Source organism: Tenrec ecaudatus, unplaced genomic scaffold (assembly GCF_050624435.1).
Source record: "Tenrec ecaudatus isolate mTenEca1 unplaced genomic scaffold, mTenEca1.hap1 Scaffold_170, whole genome shotgun sequence".
In the NCBI taxonomy this organism is placed as follows: Eukaryota; Metazoa; Chordata; class Mammalia; order Afrosoricida; family Tenrecidae; genus Tenrec; species Tenrec ecaudatus.
In genome coordinates, this window is record NW_027458068.1 from 219,576 (window position 1) to 245,838 (window position 26,263).

At 38.1% G+C, this 26,263-nt stretch overlaps 1 protein-coding gene across 5 annotated transcripts in view; it reads right to left on the reverse strand.

Moving 5' to 3' along the window:
• Positions 1 to 600: 600 nt before the first annotated feature.
• LOC142436137 (histone deacetylase 8-like) overlaps positions 601 to 26,263 on the reverse strand; it is a 49,441-nt gene continuing 23,778 nt past the window's right edge. The window contains exons 5-6 of one of the 5 annotated variants that reach the window (XM_075540018.1): positions 23,059 to 23,106; positions 601 to 2,930 (exon numbers count right to left, since the gene is read on the reverse strand). In XM_075540018.1, coding sequence (XP_075396133.1) covers positions 2,864 to 2,930; positions 23,059 to 23,106 — 115 coding nt within the window. In that variant the 3' untranslated portion in view covers positions 601 to 2,863. Of the gene's footprint in view, positions 2,931 to 14,917; positions 15,893 to 15,961; positions 17,450 to 23,058; positions 23,107 to 23,376; positions 23,483 to 26,263 lie in introns of those variants that run through there. The other 4 variants (XM_075540023.1, XM_075540021.1, XM_075540020.1 and 1 more) reach the window with 4 other exon arrangements.

A 26,263-nucleotide genomic window follows, 5' to 3' on the forward strand; every position in this document is an offset into this window, starting at 1 on the left:
AGTTACACAAACCATGAGGGTTAGAGATATGGCAATATTTTCAGTAACACTCATTTGCAAAGGAAGGACCATGCCTGGTTGGCTAACATGTCCCAAATAAGTAGAGAGAGCATTAAAAAGGCAAGTACATGTTGATCCTAGGTTGCCTTTTGTTGGACAACCTCTAAGCAATTGGTGTGAACCAATTTCCTAATCTTGGGATAGAAATCATCTGCTTCTTTCCCCATTAGATCATTTCACTTTTAAGTTCAAGAGAGTATTTCAGTCCTTTAGATCAGCTACAAGTGAGTTTAAGGTAAATCCAGTTCCCTTAGTGGAATTTCCCATTCAAATTCTGCTGTGGTGTGGTCTGTGAATGGGTATTGTGTATCTTGAAAGGACAGTCTAGTGTTACAGTTGTCTATAATATGTTGTGCGGGTCACGAGAGGTTGGATAGAAACTAGGTCAAAAGTGCCCACTTAGGAACATAATACTGGGTGTATTTGTGTCAGTGGTGGGTTGCCTCACCAGATTGACCCAACATCAGAAATGTAATCTTCTCTAATACAGACATGTCCCACCCTTCCTCTTGATCTGAGTTCCCAGTAAGGTTCACTAAATACTCTTTAAAAAAAACATTTTATTAGGGGCTCATACAACTCATCACAATCCATACATGCATCAATTGTATAAAGCACATCTGTACATTCATTGCCCTCATCCTTTTCAAAGCACTTGCTCTCCACTTAAGTCCTTTGCATCAGCTCCACTTTTTTCCCCCTCCCTCCCCGCTCCCTCCTCCCTCATGAGCTCTTGGTAATTTACAAATTATTATTTTGTCATATCTTGCCCTATCCAATGTCTCCCTTCACCCTCTTTTCCATTGTCCGTCCCCCAGGGAGGAGGTCACATGTAGATCCTTGTAATCGGTTCCCTCTTTCCAACCCACTCTCCCACTACCCTCACAGTATCGCCACTCACATCACTAGTCCTGAAGGGATCATCTGCCCTGGATTCCCTGTGCTTCCAGCTCCTATCTGCACCAGTGTACATCCTCTGGGCTATCCAGACTTCCAGACTTGCAAGGTAGAATTCGGATCATAATAGTGGGGGTGGGGGTGGGTGAGAAGGAAGCATTTAGGAACAAGAGGAAAGCTGTATTCTTCATTGGTGCTATATCACACCCTGATAGACTCATGTCCTCCCCTAGACCCCTCTGTAAGCGGATCTCCAGTGGCAGACAGATGGGCTTTAGGTCTCCACTCTGCACTTCCCCCCCTTCATTCATTATGGTAAAAAATTTTTTTGTTCTGATGATGCCTTATACCTGATCCCTTCGATACCTCGTGATCATACAGGCTGGTATGCTTCTTCCATGTGGGCTTTATTGCTTCTGAGCTAGATGGCCGCTTGTTTACCTTCAAGCCTTTAAGACCCCAGATACTCTCTCTTTTGATAGCCGGGCACCATCAACTTTCTTCGCCACATTTACTTATGTACCCGTTTGTCCTCAGCGATCATATCATGGAGGTGTGCACCCAGTGATATGATTTTTTGTTTTTTGATGCCTGATAACTGATCCCTTTGGAACCTCGTGACCACACAGGCTGGTGTGTTCTTCCATGTGGGCTTTGCTGTTTCTCAGCTATATGGCCACTTGTTTATCCTCAAGCTTTTAAGACCCCAAACACTATATCTTTTGATAGCCAGGCACCATCAGCTTTCTTCACCACATTTGCTTGTTCACCCACTTTGTCTTCAGTGGTTGCATCGGGAAGGTGAGCATCACAGAATGCCAATTTAATAGAAGAAAATATTCTTTCATTGAGGAAGTACTTGAGTAGAGGCCCAATGTCCATCTGCCACCTTAATACTAAACCTATAAATATAGGCACATAGATCTATTTCCCCATTCTCATATATATATTTGCATATGTACACGTCTTTGTCTAGACCTCTATAAATGCCCTTTGCCTCCCAGCTCTTTCCTCTATTTCCCTTGACTTTCCTCCTGTCCCACTATCATGCTCCATCCCCACCTGGGTTTCAGCAATACCTCTTCATTACATTACCCTTGATCATGCCCTACCAGGCCTGCCACACTCACCTCACCACCAATTTGGATCACTTGTTGTTCCCTTGTCCCTGGGGTTTTTTTGTTTGTTTGTTTGTTTTTAAATTTTTTTTTTAGTCCCTGGGTTTTTTAACACCACTTCCTTACCCCCCACGTTCCCCTATCCCATTTCCCCCTGGAACTGTCGGTCTCGTTGTTTTTCCTCCAGCCTATCTTATTTAGACAGGCCTGCGGAGATAACATGCACAAAAACAAGACAGAGCAAAACCAAGCAGCAATATACAACAAAACAACAACAACAAACCAATGACAAAAACAAAACACAACAAGAAAGAAAAGCTTGTAGTTAGTTCAAGGATCATTTGTTGGCCTTTAGGAGTGTTTTCCAGTCCAGTCTGTTGGGGCACCACACCCTGGCCCCAAAGTCCACCTACAGCATTCCCTGGGGACCTTGCCGCTCCATTCCCTTGCTTTTCCGCTGTACTCCTCCAGTGCTTTGCCTGAGTGTGGTGGGATCAGGTCGAGCGCAATTCCCACACTGTGTTTCTGGTGCTGGCCCCTGCAAGGCCATGGGTCAGTGAGGGACGTCAGGTCTCATAGTGGGGCTGTCCATGTGGTCCTCTCTGTGGACTGGCTGCTCTAATTGGGGTTATCATCCTCAGGGCCTGGTGGGCCAGAATGTGCTCCACTCTCTCCTCCCCCTTCATCTGCTCCCGTGTGTTCTGGTCAGATATGTCCCTCTCCTGGAGCTGCAGATTCAATGCTGTCCTTTGAAATAAATACTTCTGGGGGGAAGTTCAAGTATCCACTTAGTATTCGGTACTGGGGCCAACCCCCCAGACTACTCCACGCTGGAATGTTGTACATGGTAGACAACTGGGGAGGAGGTGGGGAAAGGAAAAAAAGGATGAAAATAAGGAAGAAATGGGTAGCGGGGGCAAAGGGGTGCTTACCCACTAAATACTCTTATAGGTGTGTCTGCTAATTTGTATGATCATAGTACACTTCTCCCATCCAAGTACTAACCAGGCCCGACCCTGCTTAGCTTTCAAGATCAGACGAGATCGGGCGCGTTCAGGGTAGTATGGCCGTGGACGATCATAGTACACTTCTATGGCAGGAATTGATTGATCTTCTCCCGCTCCCCCAAACATGGGAGATTGACCCCATCTGAGGTGAGGCTACCTTACTAGAGGTGCTTTTTAAGATACTGAAATATGTGGTTTATAGTAACTAGGCAGGCACACTACGTTGTTGTTTGGGGGCCGTATTAGAAGACTACATGACCTGAGAACAGTAGCTTGCCTTTGTCTTGTTTTTTATCCTTACAGTAGTAGACTCATACAAGATATGTCCTTTTCAACATAAACATTTCCAAGTCCATCCATGTGAAAAGATGTTTTGTTTTTTCATCACTGTTATGTACACTGTGCATGTACCAGTTTCTTTATCAACTGATGGGCATTTGGGCTATTTCCAGCTTCTTGCTAGTGTGAACTGTGCTGCAATGGACAAAGAATAGCATGTGTCTGTTCGTGTTTTGTCTCCTACTCTTTTGGGATATATGCTCAGCAGAGGTATTGCGGGATTGTGTGGTATTTTTATTCCCAGTTTCAGTAAGTGCCATATTGCTTTCCACAGTGGTACATGTTCACAGTCCTGCCAACACTGTATGAGAAATTCCAATCTCTTCATACCCTCTCCAGCATTATTCATTCTCTGTTTTGTTTGTTTTTCAATTAGGCTATTGTTATGGGTGTCAGATGGTATCTCATTGATTTTAGTTGCACCTCCCTGAAGGCTAGTGATCCCTAAGCATTTCTTCATGTGGTTGTTAGCTATTCGATGAATTCTATGTTCATGCTATTTGTCAACCTTTTAATTGCATAATTTGTTTTTTTTTCTTATTGAAGTATTGCAGAGTTCTGTAGATTTTAATGATTAGCTCCTTATTTGTTGTATCATTGCGAAAAAAATTCCAGTCTGTGAGTTCTTATTTTACCTATTTTGTAAAGTCTTTTGATGTGTGTGTCTTGTTTTTATTAAGTCCCAGTTGTCTATTTTGTCTTATATGGATTGTGTTTCCTTTATTGTATTTGGTAGTGTATGTATGCCCCTGCTGCATGTGGACCCTTACATTTGTCCCAGTTCTCTTGTTGGTGATTCATCTAGCTCTGGAGTTTACATTTAGGTGGTCTCTAATGCACCTTGAGTTTGTTTTTGTACATGGGGCAAGTTATAGGTCCTGTTTCATTTTTCTGCAAATGCAGATTCAATTTTTTCCAGAACTACTTGTTGAAGAGGTTATCTCCCATTCAATTATTTTTGGTCCTTTGTCAAAAACCAAATGTCTGTTGGTGGATGCTTTTATTTTTGGGTTTTCTATTTTGTTAACATTGATTTATTTATCTATCATTGTATTAGTACCAGGCTGCTTTGACTACTGTGGCTGTATAATAAGTTTAGAGGTTAGGTCGTATAAAGCCTCCTACTTTGTTCTTTTTTGTGAAGTTCTTTGCTTATCCTGGGCCTCTTCCATACCATATGAAGTTGGTTATTAGTTTTCCATTTCTTTAAAGAATGAAGTTGGGATTTGGATTGGAATTATGTTGTATTTTTAGATTATTTTAGGTAGTATTGACATTTTTCATATTATTAAATCTTCCTATCTGTGAACACAGGATATTCTTCCATTTGTATAAATCTCTTTGGTTTCTTGTAATAATGTTCTGTAGATCTCTTTGTATAGGTTTTTTTTTTGGTGTGTGTTTGTTTAGGTTTATTTCTAGGTGTTTCATTTTTATGTGACTATTTTAAATGATTTTGTTTTCTTGATTTTTTTTCAGGGCTGTCATCATTATATAGGAATGAAATTTATTTCTACTTGCTAATTTTATATCCTGCTACTTTACTAAATCTCTCAATGGTTTCCAACAGACTTTTTGTGGACTCCTTTGCCTTCTCTAAATATAAGATTATATAATCTGTAAATAGTGGGAGCTTTATTTCTTCTTTGCCCAATTGTATTCATTCCCTTGATTTCTTTGGTGATTCTGGTTAGGACTTCCAGCAAAATGTTAAGAGTGGTGATGAAGGCACCCTTGCTTAGTTCCCATTCTCAGGTAAAAATACACTTTCCCATTGAGTGTGATGTTGGCTATTGCTTTTAAAAAATATGATCATTATTATGTTGAGGAATTTCCTTTGATTCCTAGTTCATCGAGTGTTTTCTTTATCAGAAATGGGTGTTGGATATTGGCAAACACCTTTTCTGTATCTATCAATATTATCATGTGACTCTTTCTTTGCCTTGTTTATGTGGTGCGTTACATTAATTTCGATATTTTTCTAATGTTGAACTCTGTCCTTGCATCCCTGTTATAAATTGCAATAGGCCACAATGAGTTTTTTTTGGATATGTCATTTGTTACATCGATAAAAATTATGTTGAGAATTTTATATCTTTTCTTGAGGGATATAGGTTTTTAATTTCCTGTCTTTGTGGAGTTTTTGCTTGGCTTTGGTATCAGGGTTATGCTTGCTTTGTACAATAAGTTTGGGAATTTATTGTCTCTATATTCTGAATAGTTTTTGCTGAAATGGTGACAGTTCTTCACTGAAAGCTTGGTGAAGCCATCTGGTCTTGGACTTTTCTTGGTTAGGAGTTTTTTTCTTCTTTGGTTAATGGTCTGTTTAGATTTTCTACTTTGACTGTGTTCATTTGGGTAGATGTATATTTCCAGGTATTTTGTCCACTTGTTTTAGGCTATCAAATTTGTTGGACTACAGCTGTTTGTAGTAGTATGTTGTTGTTCTTTTTATTTCTTTTGAATCTCTTGTGATGTAGCCCTTTACAACTCTAATTCTAGATATTTACATCTTCCTTCTTTCCTTTGGTGTGTTTGCCAGTAGTGTGTCAATTTAGATGATCCTTTCAAAGAAGCATTGGAGCCCTGGTGGCATAGTGTTCATGTGCTATCTACAAGGTCAACATTTTGAAACTGCCAGCTACTCTGAGGGAGAAAACGGGGCTTTCTACTCCCATAAAGAGTTACAGTCTCAGAAACTCACAGGAGCAGTTCTACCCTGCCCTATTGGGTCACTGTGTGACTTGATGGCAGTGAGTTTGATTTGGCTTTGGTTTCAAAGAATCACCTTGTCTTGTTGATTTTTTTCCCCGTTGTTTCCCTGCTTTCCAGTTCATTATTTTTTGTACTAATCTTTGTGATTTCTTCTGATATTGGAGGGTTTATGCTGTTGCCCTTCTTCTATTGTTGGAGGCACTGTGTTAAGGTATTGATTTTGTTTCTTTCCTCTTTTCATGTGTGCCTTCATTGCTATAAATGGCCTTTTGATACCTGCATTTGTTATATCCTAAAATATTTGATATGCTATGTTATCATTCTAGTTTGTTTCAAGGAAATTCTTAATTTCATCCATCATCTGTTTTATTACCCTGTCATTTTTAAGGTGTGTCTGTTCAGTGCTTGTCTTTATGTTCCCGTTATTTCTTTTTTTAAAACAGCCTTATTAGCTCTTTATCCATGTCATAAAATTCAATAATTAAATCATATCAAAAAGAGTTGCATAATTATCTCCACATTCACTTCTAGAACATTTTCTTCTTACTTGTACTCATTGCTATTCATGTAAATTTTTTTCTAATTGTGGCCAAAATATCCACAACAAAACATTCTCCAATTCCATAACTTTACATGTATAGTTAACTGTGTTGATGCACTTCATGTTATATAACTTTATTGATATCTTTTTCCAAATTATGCCACCACCATTGACATAAACTCAATGTCCCCTAAGCAACAATTCCTTCTCCTTCACCCATGGTAACCCTAGGTCAAGTTTGGTTTCTTTCATTTTTTAAAGTAGTTTTCTTGATATAACAGTCACATATCATACATTTCCATGGTTAAATTGCTTTAAAATTGTATATACATCATTATAATGAGTTCTAATGCTCTCTCCCTCCTCCCGCATTCATTATTTGCTCCCCAAATTCCTCAACCTCTCCCCCTCTAAACACCCTCCATTGACATCACTGATAAACTATTTCATCAGTTATTATCTCTATGAATCCATCCCTTCTGTGCTCCACAAACTGGGAAACCCAACAGAAACAAAAATAAAACAGCAAGAAGTAATAATAATAATAATATATAAGGAAAAATACAAAGAAAGAAGAAATTTCTGTCATGGAACAAGTGAGAAATACTTGAGCCTAGAGAACATTCAGGTTGGGTCAAGAGGGATTTCAACTGACCAAGTATCATTATTACTGTATACCATGGTTGGATCCACCATAATTAAGGTTACAATGATCTCTGTCTGATAGTAAAGCTGTTCCAGTCCCTCGCCTGTGGTAAGAGGGGATTTGCCAGAGGTGTAATCTGACTAGATACTCTATATATGGATTTTGGGCTCCCACTTCCTCCATTGCCTTCTATAAATTAGCTGTTCACAACTTAAGCTCTGATACCTTTTCCTTCATCATATTGGGATTTTGTTATCGTCATCTTTGGATCACACAGGCTGGTGTGTGCACTTAGTTGCCGCTTCACGTAGATGGCTGCTTGTTTGAATACAGCCTTTAAAACCCCAGACACTATTCCAGTTGATAGCCTGGCACCATCTGCTTTCTTCACCACACTTTGCTATCTTTGATGATATTTTCATGAAGGTAAGTATCCAGTAAATGTTCCTGAAATTTCTATAGTTGATATCTATTTTTGTAGCATTGTGATATGAGAAAAATGGATCATAGGATCTCAATGTATTTGACTTTTTTAAGGCTTTCTTTGTGGCCTAGCTTGTGTTTTTTACTTTGGAGTATGTACCGTGTGTGCTGCAGAACATACACTGTACAATTGTCAGATGGAGTGCTTTATGTATATCTAGGAGTGACCTGATTGTATTGTTTAGTTCTTCTGTTTCTTTATTGAATTTCTCTCCCAATGATTTGTATTTCCTTGAGAGCAGTATATTGAAATCTCCTATTATTGTGAAATGGTTGCTTTATCTCTTCAATTCTACAAGGATTTGGTTAATGTATTTTGAGGGTCTTTCATTGGGTGTGTATGTGTTTTTTATGGTTTTATGTTCCTGGTATATTATTTCTTTAATCATTATGTAATGTGTATTCTTTTCTCTCATTATGTTATTTGCCTTCATGTCTATTTTACTGGAAATTAAATTTTACTACTCTAGCCTTTTTATGGTTGCCATTGGCTTTGCAGCTCCCCCCCCCCCATCCTGTGGGTTTCTAAGACTGTAGCTGTTTATGGGAGTAGAAAGCCCTAACTTTTTTTCTGAGGAGGGGCTAATGGTAGACCTTGCAGATGACAGTCCAGTGCCTAACCATTATGCCACCAGAGGTTCCTGGGTTTAATCATTTGGCTTACTGGGGTGTTTGCCACCGGTTTCTAGGTTGATTTGGTATTGGGGAACTCACGAACTCCTTCTGGGTAAATTTGGTAGTGGGTGAGAGTGCTGGCACAAGTCTCTAATCATGCAGAGCAGCATAACACAGGCTGTGTGGTGTTGGCTGCCATCTGTTGTTGATCCAGTGGTGCCAAAATAGGTAGTGGCATTTGCCTAGCCACTGGTGCAGTAGATATGGTGTGTATGGCTGAGTAGGGTCTCTGGCTCCTAACTGTTAGGGAAAGAGAGGGGAGGAAAAAGAAAGTAATTATAAAAAGGGGGATGTGAAAGAAAGGAGACTTAATAAGAAAGGAAAAGAAGAAAGAATAAATCATCAAAAGCAGAATAATATTTGCATAAGTGCTAGCTGCCAAGTGGGAGTGGTGTCAGGGAGCAGTGTGCTTACTCGATGGATTGGAAAAAATGAAGAAGGGAAGAGATAGTGGAAAGAAACTAAATAAGAGAAGGTAAAGACAGAATAACTAAGACGAAAAGGAAAAAATGGCATCATACTTGTACAAGCCTTAGCCACCAAAAACAGCTGCAGCTGGATTGTGGAGTTTACTCTGCTTTCCATGGAGGGATGAGTGGGTGCTGCTGACCCTAGATGCAGGGGGCATGGGTATAGGCTCTTGCTTCCTGGCTCAAAAAAAGACTGGGGGAGGAAAACGAAAATGAAAAAGAGTAGAGGGAAGAACTAAGAAAGAGGAAAGAAGCATAGTACTGGTTAAAGTGCTAGCTGCCCCATCTAGGAGGGATGAGGGTTGGCACTACTAACAACAGAGTCAGTGGAGGGAGGAACATCTGCTCTATGAGAACAGAAAAGAGGAGGGGTAAAGGAAGAGGGAGAAAAGAAAAATAGAAACGAGGACAAGAGGGAAGAACTACGGAGAAAGTTAAAAGGAAAGAAAAAGTCGCTTAACATTGGCAGTATGTGTGGGGGGGTATAGTTGGGCTGGCTGCCAGGTGGGGAGACTGGTCTCTCCCTCTGGTCACTGGGAGGTTTTGCAAAGTAAGCAGAAAGATCACACCACTCCTGTCACTGATCACTGATGTGGGTGCGGGTACAGTTGTAGGCGAGTAGAGCCCATTAATCTGGTTCCTGCTCAGATCAGATTCTACTTGCGATAATTCAGAATAGTATGCTCTACCAGTTGGCGGTTCACTGCTCCATTTGCCTATTTGCCATTTTTGTTTCAGTCTTCCTTGTCAATGTTTGATCTACTTCTTTATCCTCTCCTTTGAAGCTGTGGGTTCAAGGATTATCATCAGGATCCCTTGGACTTAGTTTCTTGAGCCTTTGTTTTAGAAAGTCTGTGTATCATATTTGCCTAGTCCACTATGTTTGGATCCTCCTGTAATGATAATATATTAATAGATATGAAATTCCCAGAAAGACACACAGCAATTCACTGCACATAACAGTCAGAGATTAGAGTGCTCACAGATTCAAATAAGCAGAGTTTCAGCATAGTGGATGTTAAAAACCAAAAATACCAAACTCAGTGCCATCGAGTCAATACTGACTCATGATGACCTTATGCCCCTATGAGTTTCTGAAGCTGTAACTGTTTATGGGAGTAGAAAGTCCTGTCTTTCTCTGTCAGAGGTGTTGGTGGTTTTGAACTGCTGACCTTGCATATCACAGCTTAACACTTAACCACTACATCATCAGGGTTCCATTCAAAGTAGACATTACCAAACTGTTATGTAAGCTTCACATTTTAACCGAGACCACTAGAGGGCATGTGATGTTAAATCAAGAATGTTTCCTATTTAACAAGATTTTATTAATGTGCTTCACATTTCTATTTATTGATTTGATGTTCCTCTAAACTATTTCATCAGTTCACAGTGTTCTCTTGAACTAATTTATTTTCATCAGCCTAATATCTGGCTCATTATAGATCTTCCATAAATATTTATAATTTGAACTAAGGGATTCATATTTTGAATCAGTAGATTCCAAATCATGACATGTGCTTTTTATTAATTAACTGTGGTCAGTAGTTTCAAGAAACTATCAGTTTTTATAACCTGGCTAATAATACAATATCCATGATTTTTATTACCTAAACACATCTACGAAAGAGGATGAAAAGATTCAAGCTTGGAATTTATATTCTTTATTTGTGCAAATGATAGTATCAGACAATGATATATGTTGTAATGTGTGAGTTAATAGTCATTAAAGCCCCATGAACGGACTCTGCTCTTGCACTAAATTCCTCTCTCCAGGGTTTGCCAGCTAATAGAGGATGTAGTTCAATTGGAGTTTTTGTCCCTGCCAGAATTGTTAACTCTGTTTCTCCAAATGGGGATTAAGCTGCTCATGAAACCTGATTTCCACGATGTGTTTTAGAGCTGGAGGGTTGTTTGGGATAAAGAAATTTATCAACAACAAGCTTCCCTGGCTGCCTTTTAATAATTAATTGCTTTCATTGAAATTCTCCACTGAAGGGATTTTGGATGTCTGGCCTGGTTCTTTTGGCACTGGTGGCTGAAGTCTTTGACTGTCCTTGATCTAGCCCCATGAGCTTAGGCCCTCAGTATTGCAGTACCGTGCAACCATTTCAAATAGCCTGAGAAATACAGCCCAATTTTTATGTTTTGATAGACTATTTTTTCAGAGTAGTTTTAGATTTACATCAACATTGAAGAGACAATAGAGTTCCTACCCATAGCTTAACGTCTTGCCTTAGTATGATATATTTATTATAATTGATAAACTAATGTTAGAACATTATTATTAAGTGAAATTCTAATTTATCCAGATTTCCTTAGTTGTCAGTTAGTGGCCCTTTATTGTTCCAGAACTTCACATTACATTTAATCACCATGTCTCCTCTTTGGCTGTGATAGTTGTTCGATATTCTTGCTTTTGATAACCTTCATAGTTTGGAAGAATGGTTATAGTTCTCAATATTAGCAATTTTTCTATTTTACAAGGAGACTTCAAGAAGTTTTGTGGAAAATGGAATTAAATGATAGTGGAATTTTCCATGAACTTTTTTGAAGTCCGCCTTGTATATATTTAAAAATATTTCTCAATATGTTTAATGGGATCAATCCAAATAGCATGAGAAATGTAGCCATTTTTATTGTTCTTTCTAGCATCTGATTTTAAAATATGAACAGTTCTTGAAGCTGCTTCTTGCTAGAGAAGGGTAACTGTCCATGCAGTTGTTTCCCAACGTGGGTGATACTGCCCCCTGGGGTATGTGTGTGTGTGTGCTGCAATGATCCATCAAATCCAAACTTACTGCCATCCATTCAATGCTGACTCATAACCCCCCTGTGGGGTTCAGAGACAGTAACTGTTTATGGGAGTAGAAATCCCAGTCTCACTGAGTTGCTGGTGGTTTTGAACTTCCGACCATGTGGATCACAGCCCAATGTCTAACTACTACACCACCAGGGCTCCAGGGGTCTGCAAAAGCAGATACCTATATTTTACCCTGGATTATGGACTACAGGACATAAGTTTTTGATTGCCAGGGGGGTGCTGAATAATATTTTTCTGGAAAGGAGGCAGTAGATCAAATAAGTGTGGGAACCTATGGTTTATGGTTTATGGCATTGGCAAATGTTCTAATATAGAATGCCATAGGAGTAAACTTTTCTGTTTATTATTTATGGTCACCAAACCCACTGATGTGTTCATAATTTTTTTAAAGAAAACAAAATGGAAATTATTGGTTGAAGTTCAAAGCCAATATCTAGAACTATGGTGTTTTATTCCCTACCCCAACATCTGAACTATAGTGAGAGTCTTAATTTTTAGTGTCAGAATTTAAATATAAGAACTTAAAAGAAAAAAGTATCAACTAGATAAGTCACATATTGTTTCATAGCTTTACCTAAATTTAATTTTTTATCCCAACCTGTCTTTACTATGAGATAAAAATTCAGCTTTCTTTTTAAAGCATAGTTTCACATGTTTAAATCCAATACTGACACAGATTCTTATACAAGTGATACTACTTAATTTAGTTGGAATGCTAGTATGGTACATTAGCTTTCTAAATTCTTTGTTAGAGTTCAATGAATTTTTCTTCTGTGAATCTTTACTTTCCGTGCCATATATAATTTAGTCTAAAAAAAGATATGGTCTTTTGAATTTTAGTAAAAATGGCTCTTTAAACTCTTCTGGAGACTTGAAGCAAATCAGGGTAAGGTATAGATTGAGAAGAACTGAAATAACTAATCTTTTGACTTATGTGCTTTATAATAATAGTAATAACAAAACATACAGGATGAGTCAAGTGGTAGTTGTGGACTTTATTCCAGACAACTAACAAAATGTCTCTGAGGGATTATTACAGCTTCCTCTAGGAGTTAGCTTGAAGATTCTGAAGCTTTTATTAATGCCTTGGCCCAGGATTCCTTATCTGTAAAATTTCTATAAGAGGATGTACATTCATAAAGAACTTACTAAACACTTGTTAACTTTATAGACTTCTGTTTGCCCTTCCAGGTGTACTTCATTTTAAAGAATGGCAACATTTACTAAAATTTTCTTTAAAATGTATATTACTTTTGTAGTAAATGTGGTGTGAATCTTTGGAATTTGCATCATTCAAATGAAATAAAATTGTTAGGAGGAATGATACAAATTGTGGAAAATTTAAAACTGTTCAGATAAGTCAGAAGTCTTTCTACCCTATTAGATTATAATTTTCCAAAAGGCTCAACATTGAATGCAGTTCATTCAGGTGGGATGATTTACCTCACATTACATGCTTGAATGGATTTTTGTTCCTGATGAAAGATTTGTTTGCTTTCTGGCAATATCTGTGGCTATTTAGCTCAGGCAGTTAGAATATAGTGCTAACAAACCCAAGATGGTGATTTTAGTTCCCGTTTTAGTAATCTTGTTTAGTAATCTGCTATAACAGAAACTATACAAGTAAAATTACTTTAACAAAAAAAATCCATTTTTTTCAGTTAAGGAGGCTAGAAATCTGAATTCAGGATGTCACCTAAGGAAAGGTCCTTGTCTCAACTGTGGGGCTAGTATTAAGTAGAGATCTGCAAGTGTCTTGCTTTCATTCTTTCCCATGGTGTCGTAATCCCCATGTTCTAGGGAAGTACTCAGCACACGGTCTGGATCTAAAGGTCACGTTCTTCCCTTAGCTGTTTTTTCTTGGCAGTGGTGAAGCCCATCTTTCTCAGTTTGCTTTTCTTTCCATGCATTTCTTGTAAGATAAAATGTGTGACTTTAATCAGAGTGGCGACTTGAGTCAACTGGTGATTTGAGTAATGGAGGGACCTGACTCACACCCTCTAGCAAGTCTGTGACTCTAGGTATACTTCACACTAATCATGCCTCATTAATGTATAGAGGTTATGATTTTAAATGACTAACAAAAGTGGAGGATAATTATATCAGATACAACCTGGAGAACAATGACACAAGACTAGGTATTGGGAACTGATTACAAGGATCCACATGTGACCTCTTCCCTGGGAGAGGGACAGCAGAGAAGGGGGGAAGGGAGACTCCGGATAGGGCAAGATAGGACAAAATAACGAGGTATAAATTACCAAGGGCACATGAGGGAGGGGGGAGCAGGGAGGGAGGGGAAAAAAAAGAGGACCTAATGCAAGGGGCTTAAGTGGAGAGCAAATGCCTTGAGAATGATTGGGGCAGGGAATGTATGGATGTGCTTTATACAATTGATGTATGTATAAAAGAAATGGAATCCTTAAGAAAACCTAAAAAAAAAAAAAAAAGACTAGGTATCATGGCCTAGCTATGTTGAAACATATTTTGGGGGAACATAATTCAATTCATGAAATTTCCCTATATAAACTGGTTAGTTTTGGCTCATTTTCATGCTGCTAACTATAATTTACCTTAGCCAATCATTGCTTAAAAAATAAAGCATATCTATATTACAAGGGAGACCGAAGTTGAGATGTAGCTATTGTCATTATTGTTAGCTACTGTTGAGTCCACTCTATCTCATAGTGACCCTATGTGGAACAGAAGAAACCATCTCCTATTTCTACAGCATCCTCACAATTGTTCTTATGTTTGAGCCCATTGTTGCAGCCACTGTGCAAATTTCATCTCATCAAAAGTATTCTTCTTTTCCCCTACCTCTCTACTTTGCCAGGAACGATGTCCTTCTCCAGGGACTGGTCTCTCCTGATAATATATCTAAAGTATAAGATGAAGTCTCACCATCCTTGCCTCTAAGGAGCATTCTGGTCGTACTTCTTCTTTTTTTTTTTTTTAACATTTTATTAGGGGCTCATACAAATCTTATCACAATCCATACATATACATACATCAATTGTATAAAGCACATCTGTACATTCTTTGCCTTCATCATTCTCAAAGCATTTGCTCTCCACTTAAGCCCTCTGCATCAGGTCCTCTTTTTTTCCCCCTCCCTCCCCACTCCCCCCTCCCTCATGAGCCCTTGATAATTTATAGATTATTATTTTGTCATATCTTGCCCTATCCGGCGTCTCCCTTCACTGCTTCAAGACAGATCTGTTTGTTATTTTGGTAGTCCATGGTACTTTCAATATTCTTCACCAACACCATAGTTCAAATGCATTCAGTTTTCTTTGATCTTCTATGTTCATTGTCTGACTTTCACATGCATATGAGGTGATTGAAAATACCATGGCTTGGGTCAGCTGCACCTTAGTCCTCAAAGTAACATCCTTGCTTCTTAGCACTTTCAAGAGGTGTTGTGTAGCTAATTTACTTAATGCAGTGCAGCATTTGATTTCTTGACTGCTGTTTTCATAAGCATTGATTGTGCATCAAAGCAAAATGAAATCCTTGGTAGCCTGAACCTTTTCTTCATTTATCATGACGTTGCTTATTGGTTTGGTTGTGAAGATTTTGGTGTTCTCTTCATTGAGCTGTAATCCACAGTAACTACTTCAATCCATGAACTTCATCAGCAAGTGCTTGAAGTCCTCCTCACTTTCAGCAAGCCAGGCTGTATCATCTGCATATCACACGGTGTTAATTTAAGCCTTCCTTCAATCCTGATACCACATCCTTCTTCATATAGCCAGCTTCTTTGATGATTTGCTCAGCATACAGAATGATCAGCATACAGAATGAATAAGTATGGTGACAGGATGTAACCCTGATGCACACCTTTCCTGATTTTAAACCACGCAGTATTCCCTTGTCTTGTTTACACAACTGCCTCCTGATTCATGTACATAAGCATAATTCCCATTCTTCTCAGGGCTATCAATAGTTTGTTTTGAGCAACATAGTTGTATGCTTTCCATAGAGTTTTCACAGACTTTGGAAGCAGAGGACTGCAGAGTTTTGCTCCAAATCGTGAGGGTGTGCACTGGTTTAGAGCACATCCAGCTCCTGGGCTGTACTCAAAGCTGGTAGCTCTTCAACTCACTCGGTGTATCTAGGCGAGAGTAGCAAACCCAAATGAGGGACATGTTGCTTCCAAAATCCAAAGATGCCCACTAGGTGCTATGCCTCCCTCCTTTCCTTTCTTCCTTCCTTTAATAAAACCTGTTTTATTGACATATAATTTGTATAACATTCTATTCAATAGTTTAATCAGATTTAAAGAATTGTACATTCGTAACTACGATCAATTTTCAAACATTTTTTCTTTATTGTAAACATTGTTATTAGCGCCACATTTCCTCCCATCCTCTCTTGCCATACTGCTAAGCAACTCTCTAAGGTGTTTATATAGCCCCGTTCTGCTTTAGTGGTAGTATTATCAGCTTTTTGAGAGATAATAAAGTAACTTCCATGGGGTCTGTCCTGTTCTTAATGGAATTATTTGGCTTTTATTTGTTTAGGTGATAATGGTTTCTTAAATATTTTCGAAATTAGTCCTTTGTCCAATGTGTCATTTCCATTTTCCACCCTGGTCTCTGGGTTCTCATTTTATTCTTTTAATTAAAATGTTTGCACACAAGTGCTTTATTTTTAGTAGATTCCAGTTACCTAGTTTGTCTTTCTTTATGGTTGGTAGTATGTTTCTGCAATAAATTAGGACCCTTACATGTGTCCTTATTTTCTCATCGATGATCTATATAATTCTTGGATTTACATTTAGGTCTTCAATACATCTTGAGTTTATTTTGTATATTGCATGAGTTATAGGTCCATTTTTGTACAGGTAGAAATACAATTTTGCCAGCACCAGTTGCTGAAGAGACCATCTCTTACCCATTGAATGTTTTTAGTAGCCCTTTCTCAGTGATCAGTTAGGTAGAAGGTTCCATATAATTTACTTGAATATGGAAGACCAAAGGAAATTCAGTACCTTTGAACTATAGCATTGGTGAAATTATACCATGGACTGCCAAAATTATAAACAGATCTGTCTTGGAAGAAGTACAACCAAAATGCTCTTTAGAGGCAAGGATAGTGAGACTTTGTCTCATGTATTTTGAACATGTTATCAAGAGAGACCAGCCTCTGGAGAAGGACATCATGACTGGTAAAATGAAGGGGCTGGGAAAAGGATAAAACTTTTGATGAGATGAATTGAACAATGGTCTCAACAAGGGTCTCAAACTTAAGAACAATTATAAGGATGGTACAGGAATGGGAAGTGTTTCCTTCTGGATACCATGCACCTTATTTACATTATTGGCAAGCTATGGAATCCCCTTGGTGGGCCACAAACACTACGAATTTGCATACTGTTACTCAGTGATTTAGTTGCAATTAGAAAGATTCCAAGTGGAAGAGCCATATTTTGTATTTCATTGCTTACATTTCTTAAAAGCTTGTGATCAGTCATCGAAGATTTAGCTATTTATCTCTACTCATCTAGAACAAAAGGGAAAGAAGGAAACCTAAGAATCAGAGAAGGGACCAAACTGTAGGACTAATTGTCTCCATAAACCACAGCCTCTTTTCCCCTGACGCCAAAAGAACTAGATGGTGCCTAATAACCACTACCAAAGGTTCTATTCAGGGTTACAATAGATGGATCCTGAAAGAGAGGGAGAGAAATGTGGATCAGAACTTTAAATTAAAAAAAAAAAATCCAGATATACTAGACCCATTGAGGCTGGAGTAATCGCTGAGCATATTGCCCTGAAATACAACTTAAACCTTGACCCAAAACTAACTCCTGAAACAATCTTTTAACCAAATAACAGGTTATCCTAAAAAGTCAAAAATGTTACTCTCGAGTACTATACTCTTTTAAATAAATTAGCTGTATGAGGCCAAATGAACACAGTTAATTTAAAGCGAAGATGAGAATGGTGGGGCAGTGTGACTAAGCTAATGGCAGTGGAACCCCTAGAATGGAAAATTAAGACTATTGATACAATGTGCAGAATTGAACCAATGTTAATGAATATTATGCGGGGAAATTGACAATGGGAACCTGTTTTGCTATATAAGCTATGAAAAATACTATTAAATATATTTTAAATATTATGCTAAAAAGAATCTAGTCACAAAGGACCATAAACTGAATGATTCCAAATGTATGAAATGTCCAGATTAGGTACATTTACAAAGACAAAAATTAGTGGTATTCAGGGGCTGGGTGTGGTTGTAGAAAATAGTGACTGCTGATGCATTTGGGATTTCTATTTAGGGTGATGAAAATGTTGTAAAATTGATTTTGCTGATGAATGTCTGCATGACTCAGTGAATATACTTAGAGGCACTGAATTGTGTACTTTAAATGGGTGAATAGTGTAGTATGTGAATTACATCTCAGGCTATTTTTAGAAAAGAAATATCAGATCTTTTAGATATTGTAGTATACTCATGTATTTTAACGATCCCAGATTTTTTCCCCCCTGAACTATTAGCATTCTGTTTTTCTCTTCAGTATAAGAATGGGTAGAGGAAAATGAGGACTTGGGAATTCTTCAGATCTACACTTTTCAAAAAACTGAGTCTGTTCATTATTTTGTTTACAATATAGGGTTTTATAAAGTAATTCCCCAGTTGAGACACACTCTTTGCAGTATAACATTTTAATTAAGAGATGGCTTTTGCATAAGGGAGAATTCAGGTTTATTGGTAATGCAATAATACAAAATATGAAGGTGCTTCAAACATTCTTGGAAAATGAAATTAGAAGATAAAGAGAAAGTATAATGTTTATTTCACAACATAGGATCCATCAAGATCAAAGCACCTTTGTAAATGATAATACCAGCCAATTAGTACATATCTGAACAACTGAGGATGTTGGGAATTTAACTATGTCAGTGCTGTCTGATTTACATTTTAATTGAAGAAAAATGGATGTCCTTTAAAATATTTTTAAGAATAGGAAACAAAATGAAGTTAGAAGAAGCCAAACCAGGACTATAAAGTAGCTTCCTGTCAGAAAATTGCCCTTGTTTGATGAGAGGAACAATCAGGAACATTATGATGACGGAGACTGGTGAAGTCTTGCTGGGCATGTTTTTCTGCCAAAGCTTTGGCTAATGTTCTCAACACCCTCTGGTTTTTCAGAAAGTCAACAAGCAAAACGTCTTGAGCATCCTCAAAAAACTGTTGCCATCACCTTTAATTTATGACTGGTCCACTTTTGCTTTGACAAGAGCACTTCCATCTCATGATAGTCATTGCTTTGAGTGTACATTGTTTTCAGAATTATACTAGTAAAATCATGTTTCATCTCTGATTAGAATTCTTCAAAGAAATGCTTTAGGTTCTTAACTGGTTAAAATTTCCACAGAAAGCGTTCCTCTTTCTATGATCAGGACACATAGTTTTGGCACCCATTGAACAGAGCATGTGCTCCATTTTAATTTTTCAGTCAGAATTGTGTCAACTGAAACAATCTGCGGTGTTGGCTATGGTTTCTACTGTTAATCTTTGTCTTCTCAACTCTCAATTAGAGTACCAACAAGATTGTTTTTTCGAAACTTGATATGGATGGTCTACTTCAGTGGGCTTCATCCTCAGCATCATCTTATTTTTCTTAAAACAAGTTATCCATTTGTAAATTGCTGATTTCTTCATAGCATTGTCCCTGTAAACTTCTTGTGAAATAGCAGTGATTTCACCATTCTTCCATTCAGACTTTACCATAAATTTGGTGTTTGTTCTTGCTTCAATTTTAGTAGAATTCATGTTGCTCTGATAGGGGCTCTATTCAAACTGATGTTTTAACCTACTTAGTGCCTCAATCTAGATCCTGTTCATACGTGGTATAAAAACTTAGTTCATATATGTGATAAAAACAGCATATTTTGCTGTAAACTTTTTTTAAACCAGTGTAGTTTTTTTCATAATAACAAATTTTTCATGAATTTTTGAAGACCACTTGTATGCAACTTTAAATAACGCTCACTAAGGCAGAACTATGCCTGCTGGGATATATGTCATAATAAAGAGTATGAAACAAGCAATTATGTGGTAGTTTTAGGTTGCAGATTTTTGTGCAAGAGATTTTAACCGAAGTCCAATAATTTTCAATTCCCTAACCTTAGGATAGTACTCATGTACTTATTCTCACACTAAGGAATTTCAGCCTTAATTCCAAAGGATTATTTCAGTTCCTTTAATTTGTTGCAGGTGAATTAAAGATAAAGTCCAGTTTGCTTAGTGGGATTTCCAAATCTGATTCTTCTGGCGTAACCTATGAAACACCTTGAAAGAACAAAGTCTAAAGTCCAGGCTGTCTATAGCATGCAGCCTGGGTCACCAAGGGCTGGATAGAAATTTGATCAAAAGTACCCAATTAAGAACATAATCAATAAATACCAGGTGTATTCTCCTGTTGGAGTAATATTAAGCATTTTTCCCAATTGAGGACTAGTTTATCCATCAGCCAATGTGAAGTCACCTCCTCTGAGACAAAGATCACTGTCCCCCCCACCCCCCGCCACCCCATCAGCATCACCTCTGCACTTGAATTTCTATTGGGGTTCATTGAGCACCCTTGTAGAAGTGTCTGTTGATTTGGGGTAACCGTAGACATGTTATATAGCAGGGACTGATTGTTCCACTCTCTCTATTCCAGAAACTGACCCGAGCTGAGGTGAGGCCTCCTTTGTTGAATTGGTTATTAAGATATACAAACAGGAGGGGAGAAGTGGATCATGAGGGGGAGACCAAATAAGAAATTACATGACCTGAGAACAGGTGCTTGCCTTTGTCTTAGTATTTGTCCTTTTGTGATTGACTAAGTATAATAGTTTCTAGACCCATCCTTGTCATGTAGTGTTTCGTGGTTTCACCAGTTTTGTGTATGTACCAGAGTTTATTTATCCATTCTACTGATGGATGTTTGGGCTGCTTTTCCTATCTTGTTATATGTGAACAGTGTTGTGACGAACATGGGGGCATACATTTGTTTGTATTTTGTCTCTTCTTTAGGTACAACAGAGGTATTGCTGGGTCTTAAGGGATTTCTCTTTCCAATTGTTTTAAGTAGCTATTGCTTTCCACAATGGTTGTACATATTTATAAGCCCACCAACAGTGTATTTTCAATCACTCCACACACTCTCCGGCATTTGTTGTTTTGTTTCTATTTAAAATTTTTTAATTGGGCTATGGTTGTGGGTGTAAGGTGGTGTCTCGGTTTGATTTGCATCATCTGGATGGCTAGTGTTTGTGAGCATTTCTTCATGTGTTTGTTAGCTATCCACGTGTAGCGTGTTGTCTCCCGTGAATGCCTATTCATGTCCTTTGCCCACCTTTTAATTGGATTATTTGATTCTTTCTTATTGAGATATTACAGAATTCTGTAGATTTTGTAATTAATTCCTAGTCTGTTGTTTCATTGCTAAAGAATTTTTCCCAATCTGTGGGCTCTTATTTTATTCTTTTGATGAAGTCATTTGATGTGCTTAAGTGTTTTATTTTTAATAGATCTTTATTTCTATTATATTCTATTTTGTTTTCTATTATGTGTGCCTCCCTTATGATATTTGGTAGTCTGTGTATGTCCTGCAATAGGGCCCTTAAGTTTGTCCCAATTTTCTCATTGATCATCCTTACAGCTTTGAGATTTACATTTAGGTCTCTGTTTCATCTCCAGTTAATTTTTGTACATGGACTAAGATATGGGTCTTGTTTCATTTTTCTGCAGATGGAGAGCCAACATATCAAGTACCATTCATTGAAGAGAGTATCCCTTTGACATTTAATATTCTTTGGTTATTTGTTGAAAATCAGTTGCCTGTAGGTAGATACTTTTATTTCTGGGCTTTCTATACATACATTGGTCTATGTATCTATCAGTATACCTGTACCAGGCTGTTTTGACTACAGTCACTGTGTAGTAAGTTTTGAGGTCAGGTAGTGCAAGACTTCCTACTTTGTTCCTCATTTTCAAGAATTCTTTGCTTACCCTGGGCTTCTTCCTTCTTCATATGAAGTTGGTAACTAATTTTTCCATTTCTTTAAATGAATGAAGTTAGGAATTGGATCGGAATTGTATTTTATTTGTAGATTGTGTTGTGCAATCAGCAGTACATTTTCACAACATTACGTCTTCCTAACCATGAACATGGCATTGTCTTCCATTTGTGTAGATCTCTTTTGGTGTCTTGTAATAACGTTCAGTATTTTTTTTTGGATAGGTCCTTTGTTTCTTTGCTTAGATTTATTCCTAGGGATTTTATCTTTTGTGTGGCTATTGTAAATGGTATTGTTTTCTTCATGTCTTTTTTGAAGCTTTCACTGGTATATAAGAATCCGGTTAATTTCTGCTTGTTATTCTTGTATCCTGCTACTTTACCAAATCTCTCAATTGTTTCCAAGAGTCTTTTTGTGGAGTCCTTAGCGTTTTCTCTCTATAAAATCATATCGTCTGAAAATAGCGAGAGCTTTACTTCTGTGTCCAGTTGTACTCTCCTAATTTCTTTTTGTTTGCTAAGACTTTCACATGATTCAATGTGTATTTTGGACCGACACAGTTCTATCGATAATACTTGCCTTTCTAACATTCCTACCTACCTACCACTCCTTGCTCGAGGATTATACTAATCCTCTGTGTCTTCTGACTTTTTCCCTACCTGCCTCTTTTCTTTCTGGGCAGCTGATTTTCTTTCACAGTACAACTTACTTGTCACCTTTGTATTGGTTCCTGTCTTTCATAGACAGAGTTAATTGCTTTCATTTCGTTTAGGAGTGTCTGGCTTTACCAATAGTATATCATGTTATATTTTAGTGTGTTAATTAATCAGCCTTTGTCATTCAAGCCTTCAGTAATAGAGACCAAATTTTATTTGTTTTACTTGTGTATACATTGACTGTATAAAATATAGGCCTAGCCCATATTAGAGATAGCAATTCATGTTTGATTGCTGAGTAAAGTTGGTCATCTAGTTAGTTATGGCCTAAAAATAGAAACACAAAATAGCACTCCTCTACTCCCTGTACCCAGCTTCTTGATTATTAGCAATAAATAAATATTTAGTGAGCACCTCTGGAATAACTAGTATTATGAAAGATACCAAACTACACTCACCACCCTCGAGTCAATTGCAGCTGATTGTGACCCTATAGGGTAGAGGGTAGAACTACCCCTGTGGCTTCCAAGACTGTAACTCTTTACAGGAGCAGCAAACCTCAGCTTTCTCCCCAGAGCAGCTGATGATTTCACACTGCTTACCTTTCGGATAGTGTCCCAATGCATATATACTGCGCCACCAGGACTCCTCTGTGGAAGGTACAGATATATATAAATCCCGGTCCTTGTCTGTAAGGCTCTTATGTTTTCAACATGTTTGAGAAAACTTGAAAACAACATAAAATACTATACGAGTGGGTACTTTACAAAAAAGAGGTTGTGATATGAGGGGTGATAATGCATTTGGAGTTTGTTCCACCAGGTCAGACTGTTAATCAGCCTTTCTATTTACAGGCTCTGAAAAGATTGCATAACAAAAAAAGGCCTAATTTGTGGCAGATGGAACTGGTTTTGCCACCACAACAATGCACCTGCTCACGCAGCCATCTCAGTGCGCCAGTTTTGGGCAAAAACCAGCATTCCTCTTGCCCCACGTACCTTACTCACCTGACCTCTCTCCATGTAACTTTTGTTTCCGCAAATGAAAGGACAGCGATTTGATGACGTTAGAAGAGGTGAAGAAAAAAACAAGAGAGGTTCTGTCAACCATCCAGATGAGTTTGAAACATATTTCCAAGAATGGAATTTCAGATTTGACAAATGTATTAAGAGTAATGGAGAGTGCTTTGAAGGTGATACGGTTATGTTGTAAATGCATACATACATACATACATACATACATACATAGCTTTGGGGAGAGAATCCGGGTTTGGGGGACTACCCCTCATATAATAAAGCATTAAACAGTTTAAAGCAAATAGGTATTGCAACTCAGTAAAAAAAGAAATTCGCTGGCACAGCATTCAGGCAACTGAGAGTCCTAGAACTAACACTAAGTAGATTTCCAAAGTGGCAACAGGAGGCTAACAGTTTTCAGGAATATTATTGGCAAGCTGCTGTTGCTAGCTGCCATCCGGTCAGCCCATGTACAACAGAATGTGCACTCATTGTGATCCATATAGTAGGTTTGGCTGGCGAATTTTCCACTCAGACAGTTCTGTGCCGTAGCAGCACCACCTACACTGGCTGCGCTCACTCCCCTTGGGCAAACTATGAAGTCCACTATAATCCCCTAGCTGACTTGATTAAGGGGAAAACTAGTTGTATGGACTGGGAACATTTTTGAGGCTTTTAGGCTCTCGCCTACTGTGTAGGGAACCTCGTATCTTTACTTGTTTTATAGAACTTTTAAAAATCCCATTTCTTCAAAAATATTTATTGAGTGTCATATTAATTTCCTATTGCTGCTATAATAAATAACTTAAAACAACATAAATATATTCTCTTACAATTCTGGAAGCTAGAAGTTTAAAATGTGTCTGGCAGGGCTAAAATCAAGATGCCTACAAGGCTGTGCTACCTTCAGAGACTAGAGAATTTGTTTTCTTGTCTATCCCAGGTTTTAAAAGCTGTGTTCCTTGCAGCCCTTGGCTTGCTCCTTTCTCCAATTGCAAAACCAGCAATGGAGCATCTTCTCTGACTTTGCTTCCACCTTCTCCTCTGTGTCAAATCTCCCTCTTATAGGATACTTTACAATTAGGTCTCACCCAGGTCATCTGAAATAATATCTAAACCTCATGATCCTTAATTTAAGCACACTTGCAAAACCCCTTTTGCCATATAAAGTAACATTCACCGGCTCTGGAAATGAAGACATGGAGGCCAGTATTCAGCCTCCCGCAAGTAGCTAGTACATTGCGCGCACGGTGCTAAGGACTTTCTACCTTGTGCTATACTTATTGTGGCCATAGGTTTTCTCTGGTGCAACAATACGAAACCCTGGGGGATAGAATCTCTTGTTTCTTTCTCACAAAACCTAGTAGGTGGCCTTGCTTATAGTATGTACTCAGTATTGAATAATAATTAATGACGTGAGTCAAACTTTGTTCCATAAATATAATTTTCATTAACTTCATTCCACAGGCATTTGTCGAGGTAGAAAGAGAAGTGTCTTTGATATCTGGATAATCATATACAATTCAGCCAATCGTTGCTGAGCTTTACTATATACTAGCTAGTAATGACAGTGCTAAGGAGGATGGTTAACATACTCCTGCCCTCAAGGAGAAATGGTGAGTAGCCCCAGGTGCCCCGGGTGACTAATAATGGTCTAGTTTGTGGAGAAGCAGTTCTCCAAACCAGGGCTGTTCTGAGAGAAACCGTTTAATAAAGAAGCCCTGAGCATCACTTATCACCATCACTTTCCTTTCTACTATTGAAATTTCCTCCCCCAAATCACTGCCAAGAATTCTCCACGGGGTGATTGAACACCTCTTTATTACAGGGATCTCACTTCTACCCAGTGCTTCCAATTTGATCCTAATACATTAAGAAAATTAGCAAAATCCTTTCTTCCACTGAGCTAAAAATTATTCCTCCCTTTGACTTTCACCACTACTCTTATGAGCTCTTCTTCCTTCCGCAGCCACATACCTACTTTGCCCAGTCTTATGGCAGTCATTCAAGTATTTCTAGGGATTCATTTCTAGGACTTATTTATTCATTCTGTATTTTTCTGCGCATTTCTTATATGCTTGATACGGTGCTAGGGGCTCGAGATATAAAGATGAATAAGATGAAATTCCTCTTTAAGGACAGCCTAGCAAAGAGACAAACATGGGAATAGTTCACTTTCACAGGTATTCTATGAGAAGGAAATACAAATGCTCTAGGAGCTGGAGTTGGAGACCAGCCAGCTAACCCTAGGGCTGCAATGTCAATGATATTGTTCAATAATTTCTACATTCCATTGTATCATCTTTTGGGGGGTACTAAGAATGTATGATGCGTATGGTTCTCTTCTAATTAGCTTAGATTAGTGAATGCTTCCAGTACTATATCCATTTGCTACAATATCTCAATTAGAATTCTGTCAACTCCTGAAACCTTGCTTTTCACCAAAGAGTTCAATGTAGTTTGGACTTCTTCCTTCAATACCATTCGTTCTTGATCATGTACACCTCCTTAAATGATTGGATGTCATCTAATTCTTTTTAGTACAGTGACTCTGGACCAATGAGCACAATTCAACCAATATGCAACATCAACATAAATGGGGGAAATACTGATATTGTAAAGGGTTTCATTTTTCTTAGATCCACAATCAATTCTCATGGAAGCAGTAGTCAAGAAAGCAAACAGCATACTGCATTGGACCAATCTGCTGCAAAAGACCTCTTTAAAATGTTAAAATTCAAAAATGTCTTGAAAGCTAAGGTGGGTCTGACTCAAGCCATGGTATTTTCAG